Source organism: Mesoplodon densirostris, chromosome 6 (genome assembly GCF_025265405.1).
Source record: "Mesoplodon densirostris isolate mMesDen1 chromosome 6, mMesDen1 primary haplotype, whole genome shotgun sequence".
Taxonomy (NCBI): Eukaryota; Metazoa; Chordata; class Mammalia; order Artiodactyla; family Ziphiidae; genus Mesoplodon; species Mesoplodon densirostris.
In genome coordinates, this window is record NC_082666.1 from 76,941,944 (window position 1) to 76,963,944 (window position 22,001).

The 22,001-nt window shown below is 43.2% G+C and overlaps 1 protein-coding gene across 2 annotated transcripts in view; it reads left to right on the forward strand.

Annotated features, from left to right (window-relative positions):
• Nucleotides 1–22,001, forward strand: part of ENTREP1 (endosomal transmembrane epsin interactor 1) — a 62,887-nt gene that overhangs the window by 36,054 nt on the left and 4,832 nt on the right. For both annotated transcript variants that reach the window (XM_060100889.1, XM_060100890.1), the window contains 8 exons: nucleotides 1,261–1,371; nucleotides 8,767–8,895; nucleotides 10,404–10,511; nucleotides 10,632–10,765; nucleotides 17,368–17,497; nucleotides 17,671–17,749; nucleotides 19,049–19,201; nucleotides 21,448–21,740. In XM_060100889.1, coding sequence (XP_059956872.1) covers nucleotides 1,261–1,371; nucleotides 8,767–8,895; nucleotides 10,404–10,511; nucleotides 10,632–10,765; nucleotides 17,368–17,497; nucleotides 17,671–17,749; nucleotides 19,049–19,201; nucleotides 21,448–21,740 — 1,137 coding nt within the window. The remainder of the gene's footprint in view (nucleotides 1–1,260; nucleotides 1,372–8,766; nucleotides 8,896–10,403; nucleotides 10,512–10,631; nucleotides 10,766–17,367; nucleotides 17,498–17,670; nucleotides 17,750–19,048; nucleotides 19,202–21,447; nucleotides 21,741–22,001) is intronic.

Sequence of the window (22,001 nt, forward strand, 5' to 3'; positions counted from 1 at the left end):
CCCATGTTAGAAGACTGTGTCCTGTCTTTTGCCAATTATGCATTCTCATTTCCCAAAAAACTTTGGCAGTGCAAGAGGGGGCTCTTGCAAGGGGGCACAGTGCAAGTCAAGTACTACAGACCTGGAAGAATCTAGCCTGGGAAACAGTAACACAGTAGCCGCTTCCAGCTTTTTCCTCAAGATTTGATGGCAGGGCACATAGTCCTTTTACAAATTAACAAAAAAGGAGAGAAGCAGAAGCCAGATTCCTCAGTGAAAAATGAGTCGCCTTGTTCATTGGTCAGGAAAGAGTCTTCAGTCAAGTCCAGCAAGGGTCTGGATTCCTGGAGTCACTTGGTATTTATAATTCATATGCTCCTCTTGGAGAGGAAGGAAGAATTCCTCTTAAGAAAAGTGGCATCATATGATACTAAATATTGACTCATAACCTGGGTCTGGGGAGATACTTTCAAGCTTCTTGGAATACCAGCAATAAAGGATGAGCTTTCTGTAGTAGAGTTCACGTGTGAACTCGTTTGCCAGCCGATTCTGACATATCAGCTACCTGAAATGATGCTTGGTTCTAACACTGATAATCATTAGCTCCAGTCTTTTATATTTACATTAAGGTTTGATTTTGACAATAATCAGAGTTCTCAGGTTGAAAAGCCTTTGTAGTCTCTAATTTGCCCTAAGTAAATACTGGCTTCTTGGTTGATTTCTGTCAATTCTTAATCATTTAGGGTAATATTTGTAATATTTGACTTTGGATACAAGTACATGGAAGATCACTGCACACCTTTTCTTTAGTACCAACACTGCTTGGAACTGAAAAAAGACTTATCTTTATTTTCACACATACTGTGATTTCTGTCTGGTAATGGCTCTGAGCTCCTTGATTTTCCTGGGTTCCACTTATATTCTAGAATTCTCCATTTGTCTAGTTACCATGATCCTGTAAAAGTCGGAAAGAAATAACAATGGCTCAAGGAGGAAATAGCCATGGCTTAAAGTAGTGTACAGCTAACAGAACTCCCTCATTTGCAAAGAGCGAGAAAAATAGGGACTGGAAACTGAGAAGACTTGAGGGTCAGGGACATTCCTCAGCACAATTTAAAACATTCTAAAAAATGAAAAAAAAAGTTTGTACATTAAAAACATTGTTCTGACTTTTTTTAATGTTTCCTCTAGGGAAAGAATATGAGTTTTTTACTCAGACAAAACTATCTCTGAATTTACCCACGGTCTTTTTTCTAACTGCTTCTTCTCTTGCTGTTTCAGGTGAACCTCTTTGTGCTGCTCTCTGTGGTGTGTGTCCTCCTGAATTTAGCCGGATTTATCCTAGGCTGCCAAGGGGCCCAGTTCGTGTCCAGTGTGCCCAGGTGTGATCTGGTAAGCAGTTCTGAATCATCACTGTGCACCTGGGCCGACCCTGGCCTGCCCGGCTTTCCCGGGTGCCAGTGTGTGGCTGGCAACACCCAGGACCAGGCAGCATCTTAAAATGAAACCTGAAGTTGGTAAAAGGAAGCAGGAAAACAAAACAAAGAGCTTCCTGCTAAGTATTTTACTCAGGTTGTCAATTTTTTTTTCCCAAAGCAGGGGCCAGCTAGGAGAACCCCAGAACCACAGTAATAAAATGCATCATTAGTTAGTGAATAGATGGATCAGTTGTCCACAATCAATATCTATCTGCTCTCATCTAAAGAGGAAAAATGGATATTATCAGAATTTAGGTCAGCAGTCCTTTACCTGAAACCTTTGGAGGCCAGGTGTGTTTCAGCATTCAGAGTTTTTACAATTTTTAGAAGATAAATGTGACGCATATACTGTTTATTCTGTAGCGTCCCAGTGGAGTCTGGACAACAGAATGTAATCCAGAATTTTTGGTTTCCAGAGCTTTTTGGATTTCAGAATTGTGGATAAGAGGTTATGGACCTGTACTACGTCAATTTCTATTTTTTCCTGATTTTTAACTGTTGTAGTAAAATACCCATAGCAAAAAATTTAGCATCTTAACCACTCAGTAGTGTTAAGTACATTCACATTGTTATGTAACCGATCTCTAGAACTCTTCCCATCCCCTCCTCCCCCTGGCCTCCGGCAACCACTCTTTCTTTCTTTTTTTTTTTTTTTTTGCGGTTCGAGGGCCTCTCACTGTTGTGGCCTCTCCCGTTGCGGAGCACAGGCTCCGGACATGCAGGCTCAGCGGCCATGGCTCACGGGCCTAGCCGCTCTGCAGCATGTGGGATCTTCCCAGACTGGGGCACGAACCCATGTCCCCTGCATTGGCAGGCGGACTCTCAACCACTGCGCCACCAGGGAAGCCCAACAACCACTCTCTGACGCTGTGGATTTGACTGCTCTTGTTACCAGATGTAAGTGGAATCATACAGTATTTGTCTTATTTCAGTTAGCATAACATGCTCAGTATGTACGCATGTTGTAGTAGGTATCAGAATTTCCTTCCTTTTTAAAGCTGGATAATATTCCACTGTATATACAGGACACATTTTGTTTACCCTTCACCCATCGGAGGACACTTGGGTTCTTTCCACCTTTTGGCTATTGTGAACAATGCTGCCACGGAAATGGGTCAGTTCTCTGGAATATATGCCCGGAAGGTGGAATTGTTGGCCATCTCTGAACTTTTTAAGAGGACTTTTCTGTAACAAATATCTCCCTGTGGCACAAAGCAAAAGAAGTGGACTCTTTACAGGTTGTAGTAAACCTCATCTATTTGGAACTTGGTTCCATGGCAATCTCGCCCTTTCAAAACCAGCAGGATGCAAGTGAAGAAGGCTGCCACATTGCTCAAAACACTGTGACCAGGTCCTTGCAGTGAGACTCATGGCCCTCCCAGATAGGAAGGCTCCTCCTGGACTCACTAAAAACCTATTGCTCTTCCTTAAAAACCCTTCACAAATTTCTTTGATTTTTGTCATTCCCTCACTTAATAAGCGTAAGTTTTGGAAGCACAGGCTCACAGTGTTTTCTGGTTTTTAAGGCCCTGTATCATTTGCCCTCATCCTGCTCTCCTGCTGCAGCAACTCACACTCCCTGTAATGGAGCCCAAGCCTGCATGTCATTACCCAGGCTCCTGCCCTACTTTCCTGTTTCTGACAATGCTGTCTCTCCCCCGACCATTCCCTGTCCCTTACTTCCCTGTTCATCCAAATGGTGTCAGCCTTTTAAAGCCTCATTCACCGATGATCTTCTTACGGAAATACTCCCTGATCCCCAGGGAAGGTAATCTTCCAGAAGTCCTATCTGTACATCTCTGAAGTATTTCTCTTTCCTTTTTTGGACTAAAGGTATTCATACACCTTTCTTCTCTCTTCTACTGGTCTGGAATCTTCCTGAGGACGGTGTCTGGCTCTGTATTTTCTTGGGAGTTTTCAACAGCACCTCCCACAGACTTCTTTACATACATAGAGTCCCCAGAAAATAAATTTTAAACAAGGTTTGTTCTTCCTGTTACTAATTACACAGAAAATTGGAAGGGGCAAAGAGAACAGACACAGGCTAGAAGTGAAAAGTCATAATATTTTAAAAGATAGTTCGATAAAAGAGTAGCATCTATTATATGCAAGACTCCATGCTAGAAACTGCAGATAGTAGAAAGAAAAGTCAGACATCATTTCTGACCTAGACGTTTATCACGTAGCTAGAGGAGTGGGATAACCATGGCAGGTGCTTGATCAGTGTTTGTTGAGGGAATGAATAAATGCCCAACTGCAAAGCAAGGGAGTCTGTGATCAGCCATCAGAGTGAGACACAGTGCTCTGGGGGTGCAAAAGAAGAAGGATTTCTACTCTTGGGAAGACGGGAAAAGGATACCTGGAACGTAGGTATTTGAGATGAGCCTTGAACAATAAATAAATAAAGGGAGTGGGTCGAAGCCAGGAGAGGAGAGGATTCCAAGGGCAGTGGTTAGTTAGTAGTTAGTTAGCCTGAGTGGTTAGATCACTGTTGGGTCTATATGGTTGACTCTTCTGAGAAATTCTGTGCTTCTCTACCCTGACTCCCTGTTAGAATCACCTGGGTTTTTTTTTTTTTTTTTTTTTTTTGCTGTACGCGGGCCTCTCACTGTTGTGGCCCCTCCCGTTGCGGAGCACAGGCTCCGGACGCGCAGGCTCAGCGGCCATGGCTCACGGGCCCAGCTGCTCCGCGGCATGTGGGATCCTCCCAGAGCGGGGCACGAACCCGCGTCCCCTACGTTGGCAGGCAGACTCTCAACCACTGCGCCACCAGGGAAGCCTGGAACTTTTTAAAGAATACCCAGACTTAGGCCCCATACTCAGAGATTCTCAACTGCCCTGGAGTGGGGGTCTTAGCATCAGTATTTTTTTAAGTTTTAAAGTGTATTTTTAATTAAAAATTTTTCCCACCACAAAACCAACTCTGGGATTGTTTCTGATTATATAATTGGACAAGCCATAAAAGTGTAGGATGGAACTCAAAAATCATTTGAAATCTCACTATCTGGGGACATCATAGTTAACCATTTGACAGGTTTTTTGCATGTCTTTATGGATAAAAACACACCTAATTTTTCATCAACAGGACCATATTGTAATTGTTTTTCATTAGGGAACATATTTGGCAAGTGGAGTCTTTCTGAGGAAGGGATGCTCTCCTTCCCTCTTTGCCTCGCCATCTACACCAGTCACCCTGAGTCCACGGTAACAAGCTGGGGGATTTCCTTGTTTCATGCTCATGTAACCTTACGTAGATGTGTATGAGGTGGGGTTGTTCACGACTTATTCTTCAGAAATGGGAGCTTTTGTATCCACTTCCCTGCATATTGTTTTTCTCACTTAAAGACGTATTAGGTACAGTCTAACACCCTTTTTTCCTTTGAACAAGTCAGTTCTCTATTTTCTTGTTGTCTGTTGTGGTTTGGGTTTTGACAGATAGAAGCAGTACTGCTATGAATACTATCCTGCAGATCTCCGTCGGGGCTGTGACCTAAGTGGAGTAGGCTCCCAGGACAAGGATTGTTCTTCTGTTTGTCTCATTCTTTTTTGTAGCACTTTCAACCATTTGATGATTCTATCCATTTTTTTTAAAAACTGAGATAAAATCTATAGCTAAATGACCAGATCTCAAGTGTGCAGTTCATTAAGTTTTGACCAAAGTATACATTCATCATGACAAATACACTCATGTATACACCCCAGACAAAATCTAGAGCATTTTTATCACTTTAGAAAGTTATTTGCTGTCTTCTTTCAGGCAGTCTCAACTCTTTCATAGGCAACCAGTGTTCCAGTTTCTTTCACCATAGATTAGTTTTGCCTGTTCTTGAACTTCATGCAGGTGGAGTCATGTGGTATGTACCTTTTTGTGTCTGACTTATTTAGCTCAGCATGATGTTTTTGAGATTCATCCATGTTTTTGGGTCATATCAGTTGTTTGATCTTCCCTTCTCTCTTTTTTTTTTAATCAGGGCAATATTTCATTGTATAAAAATAGCACAATTGGTTTTATCAGTTCTCCTGTTGATGGGCATTTGGGTTGTTTCCAGTTTAGGGGTGTTATGAACAAAGTTGTTGTGAACATTTTTGTATAATGTTTTTTGGGGGGCCTGTTTTCATTTCTCTTGAGTAAATACATAAGTATGGAATTGCTGGGCCATGTGGTAAATGTATGTCTAACTTTAAAAGAAACTGCTCAACAGTTTTCCGAGGTGGTTGGGAATAAGTATATTTAATTTAAAATGTATGGACAGTTCCTTTATTAAAGAGCTTTAACTTACATTTCTACCAGTAACCCTCTACCTACAACAAGTGTTACTCTAATTTTTTGCCAGTCTGATGGGGCTAAGTTGAGATCTCATCGTTACTTTAATTTGCAGTTCCCTAGTTGCTAAAGATGGCATCGTCATTTTTGGGAAAACTTCCCAGAAGATTCTAATGTGCAGCTAGGATAGAGAGCCATAATAGTGATTGATGACGGGAGGAAGGAGAGGATCTGACAGCTTCAGGTAATAGCATCAAGTAGGAGAGAGGGATGTTTTTCATTTAAGAATGGGGAGATTCGAACAGGGTTGTTTGCAAATGGTTAAAGACATTGAAGAGAAGTTAGAATATGTTTTCAGAAATATTGGGCAGATGGGATTAAGAAGGCAGATGAAGGGTCAGGAACAGGAAGAATGAGGAACACAAAAGGCTCGGTTGCCTAGAATCATTTTGTATGAAGCCTCAGGGGTTTCTTATGTCAGCTGGGCACAGTGATAGATATTCATTATTGTTTGCATAGTGATTAACTTTCAGATAAGATCCTTTGTTTAAAGGGATTAATTATCACTTATCTGGAAAATTTTGCCATCCAAAGTTTCTAGAGAGCTGAGGTTTCTGTATATTTGGATGTCCGGTGTTGTGTGACTAATGCAGCTGTGTATGTGCGGCCCACACAGGATTGGCTTCTGTCTTAAAATAATGCCTTGGATTAAGAATGGACTCATGTGGGAAGGGAGTACTTTGTAAGATGACACCTAGTCTTACCTAAGGGAGGTGAAGTCCTCAGGTAAGACCTTGAGGCTTATACAATATAAGAAATGGAAATTGCACTGTGTCGCATTGAAAAACGTGAGCTTGGTTCCTGCTTGGTGAGAGAGGGCCTTGTGTACATGAACAGAATGGAGACATGAGAAGAATGAATCATCTCTATTAGGTGCTTCTTTGTTATACTAAATAATGCTGTTAATATTAAAACAGGAAGTTCTCAGCAGGAGACTTTCAAGGAGGAAGCCCATTGGGAGTAATATTTACCTTCTGAATTTAGCCTGATGTAAGGATATTACTAACTATGGAAGAGCAGCCAAGAGAAAGTCAGCGATCCCTGAGGGAAAGAATAGTTCCCACCTGCCTAGGGAAGTCCTGTCTGAATGTCCACAGTAGTTTTCCTTTAGAAGCCAGGAATCTAGATATTAGCAGCAGGATGTACCTTCAAAAATGTGAGACAATGAAAGGAAAATTCAAATAGAAACAGCCTTGTGCCTTTGTGTGTGGAGTCGTAGATCTAGGTGTGGGGATGTTGCTGAGATAACAATCTCTGTGGACAAACTAGGAAAAGACAGAAACCAAAGTGGTTGTGAATTGATAGATTATGGAGGCCATCGAGGTAACTCTAGTTGTAATTCTTTGTATCAGAGGCAAAATTTATATAAAATCTGGACATCAGTGTTTATTTTAGTAATGCATCCCGTTCAATATGATTTAAGGACAAGGAATAAAAAATGTTCTAGGATTCATGGAATTCTGGAAGAGGCAAAACTAATCGATATGGAAAAAATATCCAAACAGTGGTTGTCTCTTTGGAGGGTGTGGGCAGGGATCGATAGGAAGGGACATGAAGGAATTTTCTCTGGTGATGGTATGTTCTGTATGTTGATAAAGGTTTGGGTTACAGAGGTATATGCATGGCTCTAAATTCCTTGAACGGTATGCTTATGATCTGTGTATGTAAATTGCAGTTCAAAAGAAAAAGAAAACCAAACCAAAAATTGTGTAATCCAGTGGTACAAATTTTTCCCTTTGGCTTCCTAGTCAACTTATATTAGAAGGAACTAAGTTTCCTCCTAATATGGAAAATACGATGAAATTTTCCACTATGACTAGAGGATAAGAATCTTAATTCAATGAGAAAAAAGGCTTTTTTTTTCTGTTAAGCAACAAAAGCATTGTAAATGTTCAGTCATTCTTAAAGATTCCTGAAGAATTTTGCAGCTAGTGAAGTCAAAGCCGCCTATTTAATTTAACAAGTATGAAAGAGGTGTGGCCTTTCTTTTTAGCCAAAATAGAATAGCCAACTTTAACAGCTCAAGCTGCAGAGCAAGTAAGAATGAACCTCTGCTCCCAAATTATGGGTCTTATTAGCCCAAGTCAGCTAGTACATATGTTCCCACCCTGACTCAATGGAAACTTGGAAGAGTGACCCAAAGTTTGCAAAGCATCTCACTAAAAATATATGAGATTACTCATCAGTAATTGTATCACTTCAAATAAAGAAAAGAAAACTTCTACTAGAATCTATGAACACACTGAAGATGTGAACTAAGAGATCTCTTTAAGCCTCCATGGTTTAGGGCTACTGTTCACCAAATAGACCTGTGCTTCTTCCAGGAACATGGTAGATTGAACTTCCTTGCCCTCTTGGATTAAGTGGAGCCATATGATTTACTTTGGAAATGAAACTGAGCTCATGTGAGGAGTGTCATTTCCAAGAGGAAGATTTAAGCTAGGGTGACCAGATTTAGCAAGTGAAAACACAGGACACCAAACTAAATTTGAATTTCAAATAAAGAGTAATCGTTTTTTACTATAAACATATCTCATGCAATATTTGGGACATACTGACCCTAAGGAATGACCTGTTTATCTGAATTCAAATTTAACTGAGTGTCCTACCTTTTACCTTGTAAACCTGCTTTAAGTGCCAATGTGCAATTCATCATGTGCTCTCCATATCTCTAGCATAGTGACCCTCAATCCTCAGATAGTGGATGCTCCATCAACTTCGGTCCCTAAGGGAATATGATGAGCAGAGCCCTCTGCTGACTTGCAGTGCACATGTAGCGTAGTCAAGAAATAACCTTGGTTGATTGAGCCACTGAAATTTTGGGGCTGGTTGTTACCACAGCATACCCTAGGCTGTCCTGACTGATGTAGACTTTGCCTGACACTGAACCCTGCCATATCTCATTCTGTAGGATTGGTGTTCCATGGTGTGGCCTGTGTATTTTTACTTAATAGTTAAATTGTTGTTCTGCCTTTTCCCCTTAAGGTGGACTTCGGTGAAGGCAAGATTTGCTTCTGTTGTGAAGAATTTCAACCAGCCAAATGCACAGACAAAGAAAATGCCTTGAAACTCTTCCCAGTTCAGCCTTGTAGTGCTGTTCACCTTCTACTCAAGGTATCTGGAATAGATTCCACCCCCCACCAGTAACTACACCACAGAGACCCCAAGGAAGGCAAAGCTCCCTGAAATATTCCTCCTCTTTTACCTCCTTCAAATAATCCTGTTGAAAGCAGATATGAGAGACTCCTTATCAGTGACCTAGAGACAGAATTGAGAACCCACAGATTATTGTGTTTCTCTTAAGTTATGAATGGATAGCTTCTTTGTGCTCAAGAATTATAAGCTAGTAAAAAATGTAAAGGAGCCTAAATGCATACACATGTATATGTGTATGTATGTGAATTTACATATACCTATGCATGCACACATATGCACACATACACACCCATGATGTAGCTACACGTATAAGATGTAGTTTTAGCAGAACCTCTGAAGTCCATGCCCATTTGTTATTGTTCTAGTGCTCCTTTGTTGGCTTAAATGAATCCTGTAGGCTGTTGAGTGCTGCCGTTCTAAAACACATAGACTAAGGAGATATACTGGCCAGAAAATACAAGAGAAATTCAAGACACTACTTCTTGTTTAATAGGCCACAACTATACTAAGCAAAAGAGATGAAAAACAAATGATACCAGCTGAAGAGAAATACAAAATTAACCTTTATTAGGGAATTGGATAAAAATCATGTCCTGACTTAAGGTCTGTTAGCCCAGTGAGTGACAAGCTCAGTTGGTGAACCCTGAGATATTAGATTTTGGATGGTCCGTCCCTGATGGCTTTCTTTAGATCTTTGTTTTGGGTTTATTTTCTTGTGGGGAAGAGGAGTCTCTAAGCAAAGAGAGAGAAGCTGTCAGCTCTCTGAGTTTTGGAGGATGTGAAAATGGCCTTCTTTCGTTGGCTTCTGGATTTTCGGTAGCTGAGTCACTCCCAGACTTTCTGAGCCAGGACTTTGCTTGGGGAAAGCCTCGCTAAGCAGCCAGGACTGTGGCAACAGAAACTTTTGGAATTGGCTTTGCTGCTATTTTGAGACGTGTTCAGAGGAGACAAGCCCTGTTGACACTCGGGCCAGCCTGCCCCCTGTGTTGTCCTCACTGGGTGTCCAGGGCAGCTCTGCCAGCGGCTCCTGAAATAGAATCAGTGGCCACGAATTAAGCAGCGTGCTGTCCTGGTGGGAGTCTGTGGGAGGGGGGAGGTTGGGATTTGCTATCACTGGGGACACTGACTTCAGAAGAGAAATTCAGTACTTTCCTGGAAGGGATATTTCCAGACAGGATTCTGATGCAAAAAGAAATACGGTACTACCAGGTCTGCCCGGGACAGGAATCTTCTAAGATAAGTTTTTAAAATTAAGAAGTACACACTGTTGCATGACAGTGTTAATAATAACCAGCGTTTGTTTGGCACCCAGCATGAGCCAAACACCACCTAAGTCCTTTACATGCATTTTCTCATGGGACTTGTCTTCCTTGGGGCAGTATTATTATGATTTTTTAAAGTTTTTATGTTGCATTCTGGTCCTCAGTTTTGAGGTACTCAGGTGCGTCCTTGTTTCCTGGTTCCAGAAAGTCCTTTTCGCCCTGTGTGCCTTGAATGCCCTGACCACCACCGTCTGCTTGGTGGCAGCCGCCCTTCGCTACCTGCAGATCTTTGCAGCCAGAAGATCCTGCATCGTAAGTCCATGCGAGGTGGCAGGGCGTCTGTGACTCCACTGATCCCACCCTCGGACCTTTTCGTGTCATCCGTTGCTTTTCTCCCTGAGCTGTTGACTAACCGAGGTGCTGTTTCATTAGGATGAATCCCAGATTTCTGCGGAAGAAGTGGAGGAGCACAGACGCATCCCAGACCCTGACGACTTTGTGCCCCCCGTGCCTCCCCCTTCCTATTTCGCCACGTTTTACTCGTGCACACCCCGGACGAACCGCAGGTATCCTCCCTACATACCCCCGCCCAGGTCTCTGGGCTGCTCTCAGTTTTGAGGCCAAAGGGTCTCCAGAACTCACAGCATGGGCTCTGACTTCTCTCCGAAATCTAGACATTGTATTATTTTCCAGGATCGTCCGGTTTTTCTCTCTCTTTTTTGGTCTGACAAATTGCATGAAACCAAAGTCAAACTGTGACCTAAGGATATAGTTTTTCAATTTCAATTAGCTTCTTAGGAAAACTGACACCCAGTGAGATAACTGCTGTAATTTGACATGATTGAAAACTGCTGTTGCCCTGGAAACGCTCTCAGTCGGGCCAAATCGATATTCATTGTAAACCATCAGCAGGTCCTCAAATCACGAACTTCTTCCCAGCCATTAAAAAAAGATTAATTATTAATTATATCTCCTTGGTCTAGAAAAAAAATAGGTACTGTGTTTATTCTCCTTTTCAAATTCTAGCTCGAAATTTGATCGTCTGTTTCTTAAATCTCAGAAATCATTGTTTGTAGAATGAAGTGCTGCATGCATTCATTTGGTTGTTAGCCACTTCTAGAATTGTTCCATTCTAAAGAATGACTTCATTTATTCATTCATCAAACATTTAATCCATCCTCTGCTGCTTACTAGTTACTGTGCTGGGTTATTGGAATTCAAAATGAGTTATACCAATTTCCTCCCCCTGTCGGGGGCTCACAGTCTAGGTCATTAAAAATGAGTGTTGAAAGGATCACAGTAGTACTCAAAAGGGAGATTTTGAATGCAAGAGGAGGTCTACCTAACCTAGACTGGTGAGTGGGCTGCAGAGAGCTTGAAGGAAGAGTCAGCTGGTCAGGGTTGGCTTCCAGGATGAAGTGATGATCTTAGTCCGAATTTAAAGGCTAAAGCAACCCTACATTTAAACTTAAACCCTACATTTAAACTTCTAAAAAACAAATCTCTGAATTCTACAAGAAAGAATAGTGTCTTTCCCTTGCTATTGAGAGGGCTTGGAATTTCTACTTTTTAACCCTGAGGTACACGTGGAGAGTTGTCAAACAAATTTGGTGTCAGCCTTGGGGTTTTTGGAAATCCATTTTCTAGTGCTCAGGGCAGCCACATGTCATTTTGAAAGAGGTCACCAGTGGGAGCTCCCACCCAGACACTGTTAATGTTCTTTTCAATGGGTTATCTTCCTGACTTGTCCCCCAAACTCGTGTCTAAACCCCACTCTAGCCCCTCCCCTGCCCACCCACCTCGGCGGAAATAAGAGATGACCACAAAGCTGGAAGGGACTCAGCTGGCTGGACAGATGGCCTGGGGGACAGCTCAGCCTCCCTGTTGTACAGGGACTGGTGGACTGGAATTTCGAAGCTTCAGGGGCCAGGATGGCTTTGCTAGTCTTTTCGAAGCTTCAGGGGCCAGGATGGCTTTGCTAGTCTTTTAGGAAATGAGCCAAGAATTACAGAGGCCAGAGGGACATAGCAACAAAACACATATTCTTTGTGTACCATAGGACACATTTGCTAAAAACGTAGCCCAATCTCAGGCTGTCTGCAGAGTGCACATTGAAGGACAGACAGTAAAAGTGCCTGTTACTTCATGGTTGGGGAGAGAAATGCCCTCTTCAAGGAGAGTTCCTTGGCTCTCTGAGGTTGTGGGTGAGCACTTGGTTGACCTAAGAGGAGGCAACAGACATTTAATTTCATGCTGTGGCAGAAAGGGAAAGTAACTCATGTGGGTTTAGAAGTAGTGCTGACCTGTGGGATCCCCCACCCTTCTTCCCTCTTTCCTTTCTCTTCTCTGCACCTCCATAGTCATGCTTATCACTGTGGGTCTTTGAGGATCTGGGTGCATCCCTGGATTTGCTCCTCTGAGCTCTGAGCCAGCCCCTGGCCAAATCTGAGTTGGAAGAAGACAGACAAGCTTGTCATCAAGGGCTCTACCAACCAGAACTTCCCAGAGGAACATGGGGGAGGGGGTTATGCAGAACACCCTTGAGAGAAAAAGAATGCTTGGCCTAAAGTATATACCTGGAGCACTAGCTCATACCTCCAATGGGCAAAGAGCCTCATTTTCTAAAATTCTACCAATATCTGAATGCAGCCCACTTTCTCTTTTATTTTTTTAACATTTTATGTATATTTTTAAAATTGTAGTTGATGTACAATATTATATTAGTTTCAGGTGTACAACATAGTCAATATTTTTGTAGTTATATTCCATTTAAAGTTATTACCAAACAATGGCTATATTTCCCTGTGCTGTACAATATTTTGTGTTGCTTATCTATTTTATACATAGTGGTTTGTGTCTCTTAATCCCATGCCCCTGTCTCCCCCTCTGCCCCTTGCCCACTCTCCTTTTTTAAATGGCTAAATTTATTCACCTTTAGATATATATTCTATCAGAGATATTTTTAAATTTGACTGACTTTGCTAGATTCTCAGTATAAATCAACATCATAGACACTAGCTGTTTAACCCCAATTGGTAATTTTCTTTCTTATAAGCAGGCAGGCAAGAATATTTACAGATGTTTTCATTAATATTTCCACAATCAGTTATGTTAAGAGTTTTCACGTAATACAGGCTCCCCTTTTCCTGTAAGGTATTAGGACCTCTCAGAAGAGCTTTATTTAACTTCTATAAATACAACCATTTCATGCATTGGTATCTCCTTGAAAAAGGGCTTCTCAAGTTACTCTCATAAATAGAAGCCTGATTGCAGTCAAGGCTTCTATCCAAAGATGGTTATCTACTTTGTGAACCAATTTGTAAGTACTGGAGGGGGCTGTGTACCCCATCTCCTCTGCTCCAGGGAGTCCCCCAGTCTCAGAAATTGGCTTGAGCCAGGAGTCAAAAAGGAAAGTCTCCAGCCTATTTCGTGAATGTGGACCTGGTTATACTGTGGGGATGTTACCTGCTAGAGAAAACTGAAGATGAGTGCACGGGAGCCAGGTTGACCTGGGCATTTCTTAAAGGTGAAAGCAACAAGGCCCACCCATTTCCTTTCCAAATGAACTTCAAAACCCAAACTCAAGTGGAGCTGGGCTGTGCCTAGGCTTGACTCTGTGCTCAGCTGTTGGGCTGGGCGACCCTGCCTCACTCCCCACTCCACACCCCTACCAACATGTGCCCCGTGGAAGGGCCAAGCCCTCTCAGCACACAGAGGAGGATCGTTCTTTGGTCAAGGTCATATTAGTTGCTCCATCAACCTCGGATAAGTTCTCAGGGCCTATTTGGAGCATCAAAGCAGAACGTGTTTTGCATGATCTGTTTGGGTTTCCTGTTCATCTTCAGGTCTCATGAGCATGAACCAGCGAAGGTTTCCTGGAGACTTTGGGATGAATTTGAATAAGCCCAGACTCTGGAGTCTCTTAAAAGGGTCACCTTGGGTGGATCTCTTACCATTTCTGAGCCTCAGCTTCCTCATTCACCTGCCTTGTCATGTGACTCCTGAGAGGATTGTTATGAGAAAATGGGCTAAAAAAAATCTTTCTACAAACAAAAGCTTAGACCGTGCTCTACCATTGTTAGTTGCATGGTTTCAGATGTTCTTGGCACGTTTCTTACTCTTAAGAAACATTTAGCCCTTAATCTTACCCCTACCTTATCAGGCAACAGTTTTCTAAAGACACTCATTTTCAGTAAAAGTTTGATCACCTTTCCCAGATATAACAGGGTTTTGATTTCAGCCACCATAATCCATTTTGCTTAGCAGTGGTCTCAGTCCTGGCTGTGCCTTGGAACCACCTGGGAGCACTGACAGCATACAGATACCTGGGCCCCACCACAGGCAACTAGGGCAGAATTTCTAGAGGTAAGGCCTGGGCCATGCCCAGTTTAGGAACCCTCCTGGGTGATTCTACTCTATAGCTGGGTTGAGTACCATAAAGGATCACGAACAAAACCTGTAGCAAACAGACCTATTTCCCTCCATGGATCCTCATTTACCCAAAGGTGGTACAAATAAGGAAAAGTTGCTTAATAGGAAAGGAACTTTCCTTCTACATCAACTCTAGCAGCATCTTCCATCTAAATGAGGCTTTGCTGGTCATTGTAATAACCACCATAGAAGCCATTCATTTTGCAGCCAATTTAGATAAAGTGTACCCCCTTTCTCCCCCCAGTTTTCCTTCTTGAAGAGATTCTGTAGTAGCTTAGGATCTAAAGTGAAGCCCGTTCCTCCCACTTCTTGGTCCTAAGCAAGCCCTCTCTCTTCTATAGGAACATACAGGTAGCCACTGGGTTGGGAACATGAAATATACAGCACCAGAGCTAACAAGCAGAGCTGGGGGATGAACTTGCCAGGCAAGGACACCGCAGTGAAGAAACGCATGGGGAGTTGGCTGAGGGGGGACAGGCAAGCGTTTGTAAGTGCCGGAAAGATGCTCACAGGATTATGGTAATTAAGGATTAAAGATTGGCCCTCTGGAGCCGAAGGAAGGAGTGCATAGGTCTCAGTGAGTAAAACAAGTTGCCTTGTTCATTGGTCGGGAAAGTCTTCAAAGTCAGGTCCACGAAGGGTCTGTATTCCTGGAGTCGCTTGGTGTTTATAGTTCTTAAACAGCTTCAGCTGGAATGGAGAGTTGGCGTGAAACCCATGGGCAAGTCCTCCTCTAAAGGAGAAGAATATCCCTTTCTTGATGACTTTACCAGGACCCCTCCCAGCCAGGCTAGGGAGGGACCATTCCTGCAGGTACCTCTCCTCAGATGTGCTGAGCCTGCACACATCCCTGCCTGGGGTGCCAGCCCGTGACCTTCTCCTTTCCTCTCAGGTCAAGCACGAGCTGAGAGTCTTGTTTTTGAATAAAGATGCAGGAAAAAAGGGGAGCACTTTCTCACTTTTTCATTCAGGCTGTAGGAGTCTCATCCTTCTAAATCCCAGAACTCCAGAAGTTTTATTGTTAGGAAGACAGAATATCACATCTTTTTCAATTTTTTTCTTCCACCAATTGCATTTTTGTAAATGGGCACAAATGAAACAACCATAAATGCAGAGAGCACCTTTCTAAAACAGAACAAAACAAAAGCAGTCCCTTGTAGGCAGCTGGCCCCAGAATTTGTCTTTTCATCAATCTCCTTTAGTTTATGACGATTTTTGCATTTCAAGTCAAACGTTAAACTTTTGCTATTATCTTTTTTTCATTCTCCAACACTTCATGGCCTGAGTACAGTTTTTTTTAATTGTGATATAATTGACATGTAACATTGTATTAGTTACAGGTAAACAAGTAATGATTTAACACTTGTATATATTGTAAAATGATCACCACAATAAATCTAGTTAACCCATCACTACATATAGTTACAAGTTTGTTTTTTGTTTTTTTTTTGCGGTACACGGGCCTCTTCACTGTTGTGGCCTCTCCCGTTGCGGAGCACAGGCTCCGGACGCGCAGGCTCAGCGGCCATGGCTCACGGGCCCAGCCGCTCCGTGGCATGTGGGATCTTCCCGGACTGGGGCACGAACCCGTGTCTCCTGCATCGGCACGCGGACTCTCAACCACTGCGCCACCAGGGAAGCCCAAGTTTTTTTTTTTCTTGTGATGAGAACTTTTACAACCTACTCTCTTAACAACTTTCAAATACATCATGCAGTATTATTAACCATAGTCACCATGCCGTGCATTACATCCCCAGGACTTATCTGCATGTATTTTATAACTGGAAGTTTTGTCATAAGATACAAACTTTCATGTATTTTTAACTGTCGTTTTCAAATTTAGGTTCTTTGTTATCTAGATAATTTGTGTGTGTGTGTGTAACCTTCTGTGAATGCTGGTGGAAAATCTTGTGGGTTTTTTGTTTTTATTTTTTGCTATCAAAGGTCTCTAACCCACAGGCCAACAGCCACAGCTACAGCAAGCGCTCCATCAGTGTTTGTTGAATGACCACCTTTAGGAAGAGGTACTCTGTGATTCCTCCTGCAGCATTGCTGCTTTGTCTCTGAGCTGTGATGTTGTTCACTTTTTTTTTTGAAAAATGTATTCATTATTTCAAACATTTATTTAACAAATAGTGAGTTTCTACCATGAATCAGACATGAGGGAAACCCGGGCAAGAAACTTTTGTCATGTACTAATGTAACAAATAATTGAGTTTCCCTGAATCCTTAGTTGTTTTTTTTTTTTTATTGAGGTAAAATTCACATGACATGAAATTAATCTTTTGAAAGTGTACAATTCAGTGGCATTTAGTACATTCACAATATGGTGCAACCATCACTTCCGTCTAGTTCTAAAGCATTTTCCTCACCTCCAAGGAGACCCCGTACCCATTAAGCAGTCACTCCCCGTCCCCACCTTTCCCCAAACCCCTGTGCAACCACTAATTCGCTTTCTGTCCCTTATGGATTGTTGTTTGCTTTTTGACTAGTAAATTTAAAAGGAATGATGGTATTGCATTTTCTATGTTGTCACTTGCCTAAGAATTCTGGGCACTCCATCAGAGAGCAGCTTAGGTTATTCCCCTGCTCCTGGACCAGGAGGTTGTAGCGTGGAGTGGCGAGTGATTTTCCCCATTGTCAGTGGATAACCCTCTAGAGGAAAAGGCCAGTATGCTGGAGCCACTACCATCAGATGGCCAGAACATGCTTCCTGATGCCAGGATGCTCTTCCTAGGATGGTTGGTCCTGATGTTATACCACTGCCGCATATCTATGGAGCGCGAATCAAAGGCGTGGAAGTGTTCTGTCCTCTGGACCCCCCACCTCCCTATGAAGCTGTGGTGAGCCAGATGGACCAGCAGCAGGTACTGTCCATAGCGTTTCTCTTTGGTACATTGATGGCAAGTAGGAAAAGCAGCCACACAGAGAGCGGGGTGGGGAAGGGACCATGCCCTGTAGATCTTTTCAGGTTCACTCCAGTCCAGATGATGGTTGAGTTGAATATCCACAGACAACCCTCTTTTTTCCTGTGTTGCAGGGATCTTCATTCCAAATGCCAGAAGGATCAGAAGCTGCCACCAGCCCTTTGGAACCGATCAGCATGCCAGTGATTCAAGGTAATAAATACATTATTGCTGCCCAAACTCATGATTCAATAGACTAAAAATGGTAGAATAATCATCTGTACTATATTTTGTTGGAGGTCAGATATTCTTGGAGCAAATGGTTCAAGCTATATCCTTTCTTCTGGATATAAAAATATTATAAACTCTTAGGGCTTACAAGTAGGAAATAATATGTGAACAGAAATAAAGATATCTTTAGAATCTTTTATGAATAACCAGACTTTTCAGAAATGGATTACAGAGTTTAATTTGGTTTTCCTGTGTTTTCTGATCTAAGATTTTTTTTCTCCTGTTAAAATAAGATAAGCTCTTGTAAAGAGACAAAAAGAGTTTTACCTATTGCAGAGTGATTTGCTCATTTATAACCAAGGACCCAGGTCATACTGCCTTCACATGTACTGAATGCTGATTTGCAATCCTGCATTAAATACTAGAGTCCGTTTACAATTATCCTTGTAACTTAAGGGAACATTGTTACCGCTTTCTCTCTTTGGAGAGGTTTTAAATGGCCCAGAGAACTGTCCACAGGACAAAATTGCAAATGGTGATAAATAATGGATCAACTTTCAGCTATTTTAGGTGGAGGTAATTTTTCAGCAGCGCCATTTAGAATGGGTTTCTGCTCTGTTCACCTTCCATCTTAAGTAGAATTATGCAGCAGGGTTCTGTTTCCTAAGTACGTTTTTAATTCTTCCATTTCTTAAAAAAGTTTCCCAAACCACGAGTCAGGCTCACAAGTGATGGGACTTTATTTTCCTGAACAGCAGTCATCCAGTTCCAGAGTGGTTTGACTGATTCATTTAGTGGCCACTGGCTCTTTAACTTGGCTTTCCGGGAGTTTCCCAGCCTAGCCCGTAGACACACCCTCTGCCTGCATTTGGCCTGCAGCCCCACCCCACCTGTACCCGTATCACCTTCCACCTAATCAAGGTCAGCCTGAGTTGTCAGAAAGGGTAAAACGGCTAGGACCTTTCCAGCGCTGCACCAGGCTGCTCCGCTGGAGAAGACGCCAAGCACCTTTAGGCATTTTAGCATGACTTCTTTTTCTGCTCCTGGATTTAAAGCTTTTTGTTTGTTTGTTTTAGGTGTGGAGGGGTAGTTTGAGGAGGCAGCATCTCCCACGGTGCTGCAGGATAAAAACTTACTGGGCCCACAGCCTAAGCAAATATTATGAACTGTATTACCCTTGTCCCAGAAGGTTTGGGCTCACAGGTGTTTCCTGCCCAACATTTTGAAGGTGCCAGCTGAACAGAAATGATTTCTGTTTCTCCTCTTTAAAAAAAAAATCAGGTGGGGACATTCCTAACACACCTGGAGAAGAAAGCGCATCCATATCAACTCCCAGCTCCAACCAGCTACGTCCGGCGAGGAGCCGGAGAGCTCTCCAGCCCCCGAGGACAAGATCCAAGAGTGACCCTGTGCTTCATCATTCTGCAGAGAGAGGTGATGTCATTTCCCAAGTTCTTCGCAGGGCGCTGTGCTTGTTTGCCTATAGGTGCCGAGTGGCTCTGGCCACCCAAGGCCCTGGGGTTCAAGAGAGAGCTTGGAGGGGGCTAACAGGTCTTGGGAAAATCAGGTATTCTGCATGCACGTTAAGGATAGGCATCTACCATGTCTTTTAAGGCTGGTAAGAATTTTTCTTGTCAAGTCACTGTCATCAGAAGCATTTGGTTGCACGTGATACTGTGCTGGGTACCAAACGAAGAAGACAATGCAAACCTAGTTCTGATTCCTAGATGCTCCCAGTCCTGTGGGAATGAACATTCTCTCTCCAGGAAAAAGTCAAAGGGGTGTATTTTTTACCCCCCTCTTCTGTAATTCAACACTAGTTATCTTTTTACTGTGTATGAGTAGATTGAATTATTTAAATCTGACCTTGCTTTAAGAACTTTGGATAGAGTGAAGCTCTCACACTCCATCTCTCTCCCTTTCTGTTTTGAGTTTGTTTGTGTATAGATGTTATTTGAATAATTTTAAATTTTAATAGTTACAATTTTTTTAATTAAAAAAAATTTTAAACTGAAAATGACATTGAATCTTCTTTTCTGAATATATGACTGCCTGAACATCTTCTAATACCTCTTCCTTGTAGAGAATTGTAAAAAATAGAGGAAATAAAGGAAGAAAATGAAAGTCTGTAATCCTACCAGCACAGGCTTCTTTCAGTGACCTGTTCTAACAAGTTGCCTATGCTGTCTTCAAGCTCTATGCAAATACAGCTTTGCAAACCCTCTGGTCCTGCTCTGTCCCGGGCCCCACGTCACCTCCTAGTTGTATTCTGTCCCCCTGACAGCCTGTGTTGTTTGCTACAGCTCTGGACTGACCGTGTGGGAGCCAGAGGGAACACTCCTCTTGTCTCTCCAGCGGCTTCTGAGCGGGGAGGAATCCTGCCCGGGACTGAGTGCCCTCTGGCCCCTCAGCTCCCCGGACCTGTCTTCACCGTGGGGTCCTCTGCCCCACCTGGCAAGCTGAGGACTCGGGATGGCCACCTGCAGCTTCCACAGGAACTTGGCTGTCTACACAGCTTAACGAGATCTTTCCAGAACCCGCTCCCCTTCTGCAGCGCTGCAGGGGCAAGGATGACACGTGTTTACCCGTTGGAGCCCTCTGCTGTGGAAGGGACCAGGTCGCCTTCAAGCGACAGTGGAGTCCCTGACTCTGTCCTCACACATGAGTGGGTGTAGTGAGTGTTCCCCGAAGAGTCAGGTTCTCTGTGATGTGCACGTGGCAGCCGAGGAAGACGGCTGCCAACCCCTGTTTAGAACTCCTCATGCCTGCCTTTCTCCAGAGGAAAAGGAATGCTCCCCTTCCTCCACCTGTCTTCCCACCCCCTGCCTCCCTTCTTCCTTGAATATCTAAATTCCTGCTTGTCAGACCTTCACAGACTGATATCTCCAGTGTCGTGTACACTGAAGGCTGCTGGCTGGCTTATGAGCATGTGGAGACCAGGCCTGATTTCACTTCACCCATCTGCCAGTGCAGTAATGTTCTGCCAGTCCTTATACCCTTGCTGAAGTAGTAGTTGTGGAAATTAGCCTGTGGTGGATTTCCCAGGCCCTCTGTTGACTTCCAGAATGACGTGTACTTTTTCTGCACTAGATTTCTCTTTCTGTAATAGTCAGCCCTAGCGCCACCTCCCAGCCATGGTGTGACGTCGATACTATAAGTCAGTACAGTGCCCCTGAGGATGTTTAGGACAAAGGTACAGTCAATGTGAGCAGAGCATTCCATTCATCCCACAAGTTTCGTCTCTCCTCAGTTCCTCTCTTCCATTGGCTTCTTCATCCTCTCTCCAGAACATTCTTCCATCAGTCAACCATGTGTTTTCTGCCTGCCCAAACCATCCCTATATATTGGTGATCACCCCATGAAACCGCTGCTCCATCATGATTTGCATTCTGGATGCTCTTCTCTGTCATCTGTCTTTACCTTGATGGTTGTGTTTTATGTGGCACAATAAAATATTCAGGGGACGTGTCCTATTGAAATTACACTTCAGGGAGTAAGCTCGTGTCATAGTTGGGTTTTTTTTTTTTTTCCTCCTGCAAGAGGAAAAGCAAGATGTGCATGGCTGTCAGCATTTGTCACATGTTTTCCACATGGAGTTTCTTGGTTTGTGCTGTTTCAAGTACAGATGTGAGCTCACGGGGCTTGGCCAAAAGGTGCTTGTTGTTTGTCTCTTCCCACAGCCGTCCCCGTGCTCAGTTGTGAAGCCGCGACTCAGACTGAGGGAAGACCAGACTTGGCTGCGGTGACCTTGAGAAGAGGGTTGAGATCCCGAGCTTCGAGATGCAGACCAAGGTCTTTAATAGATTACAAATCTTACATGGACACCAAGCTGCTGGTGGCGAGGTTCCTGGAGCAGTCCTCCTGCAGCATGACCCCGGACATCCATGAACTTGTAGAAAACATTAAATCTGTTTTGAAGTCCGACGAGGAGCACATGGAGGAAGCCATCACAAGTGCCAGTTTTCTAGAACAGGTAGTTTTATTATTAATATCAGGCATGAATCAGATGACTTGTTTCCATAGCAGCTGAAGCGGCTTCTCCGGTTTCCTGTCGAAGGCACAGAAAGTTCATGGTCACTGTATCAAGGGGAATGGGGTTAGGAGGTCTGGGGAAGGAGAGGAGGAAGTTGCGTGCTTCCTTTTCACATGTGACTTTGCCACAGCCTTCTTGGCCCAAGAGAAGGGAAACCGATTTTTCCGAGATATGGAAGCATGCTTGGAAAAAAGAAAAGGG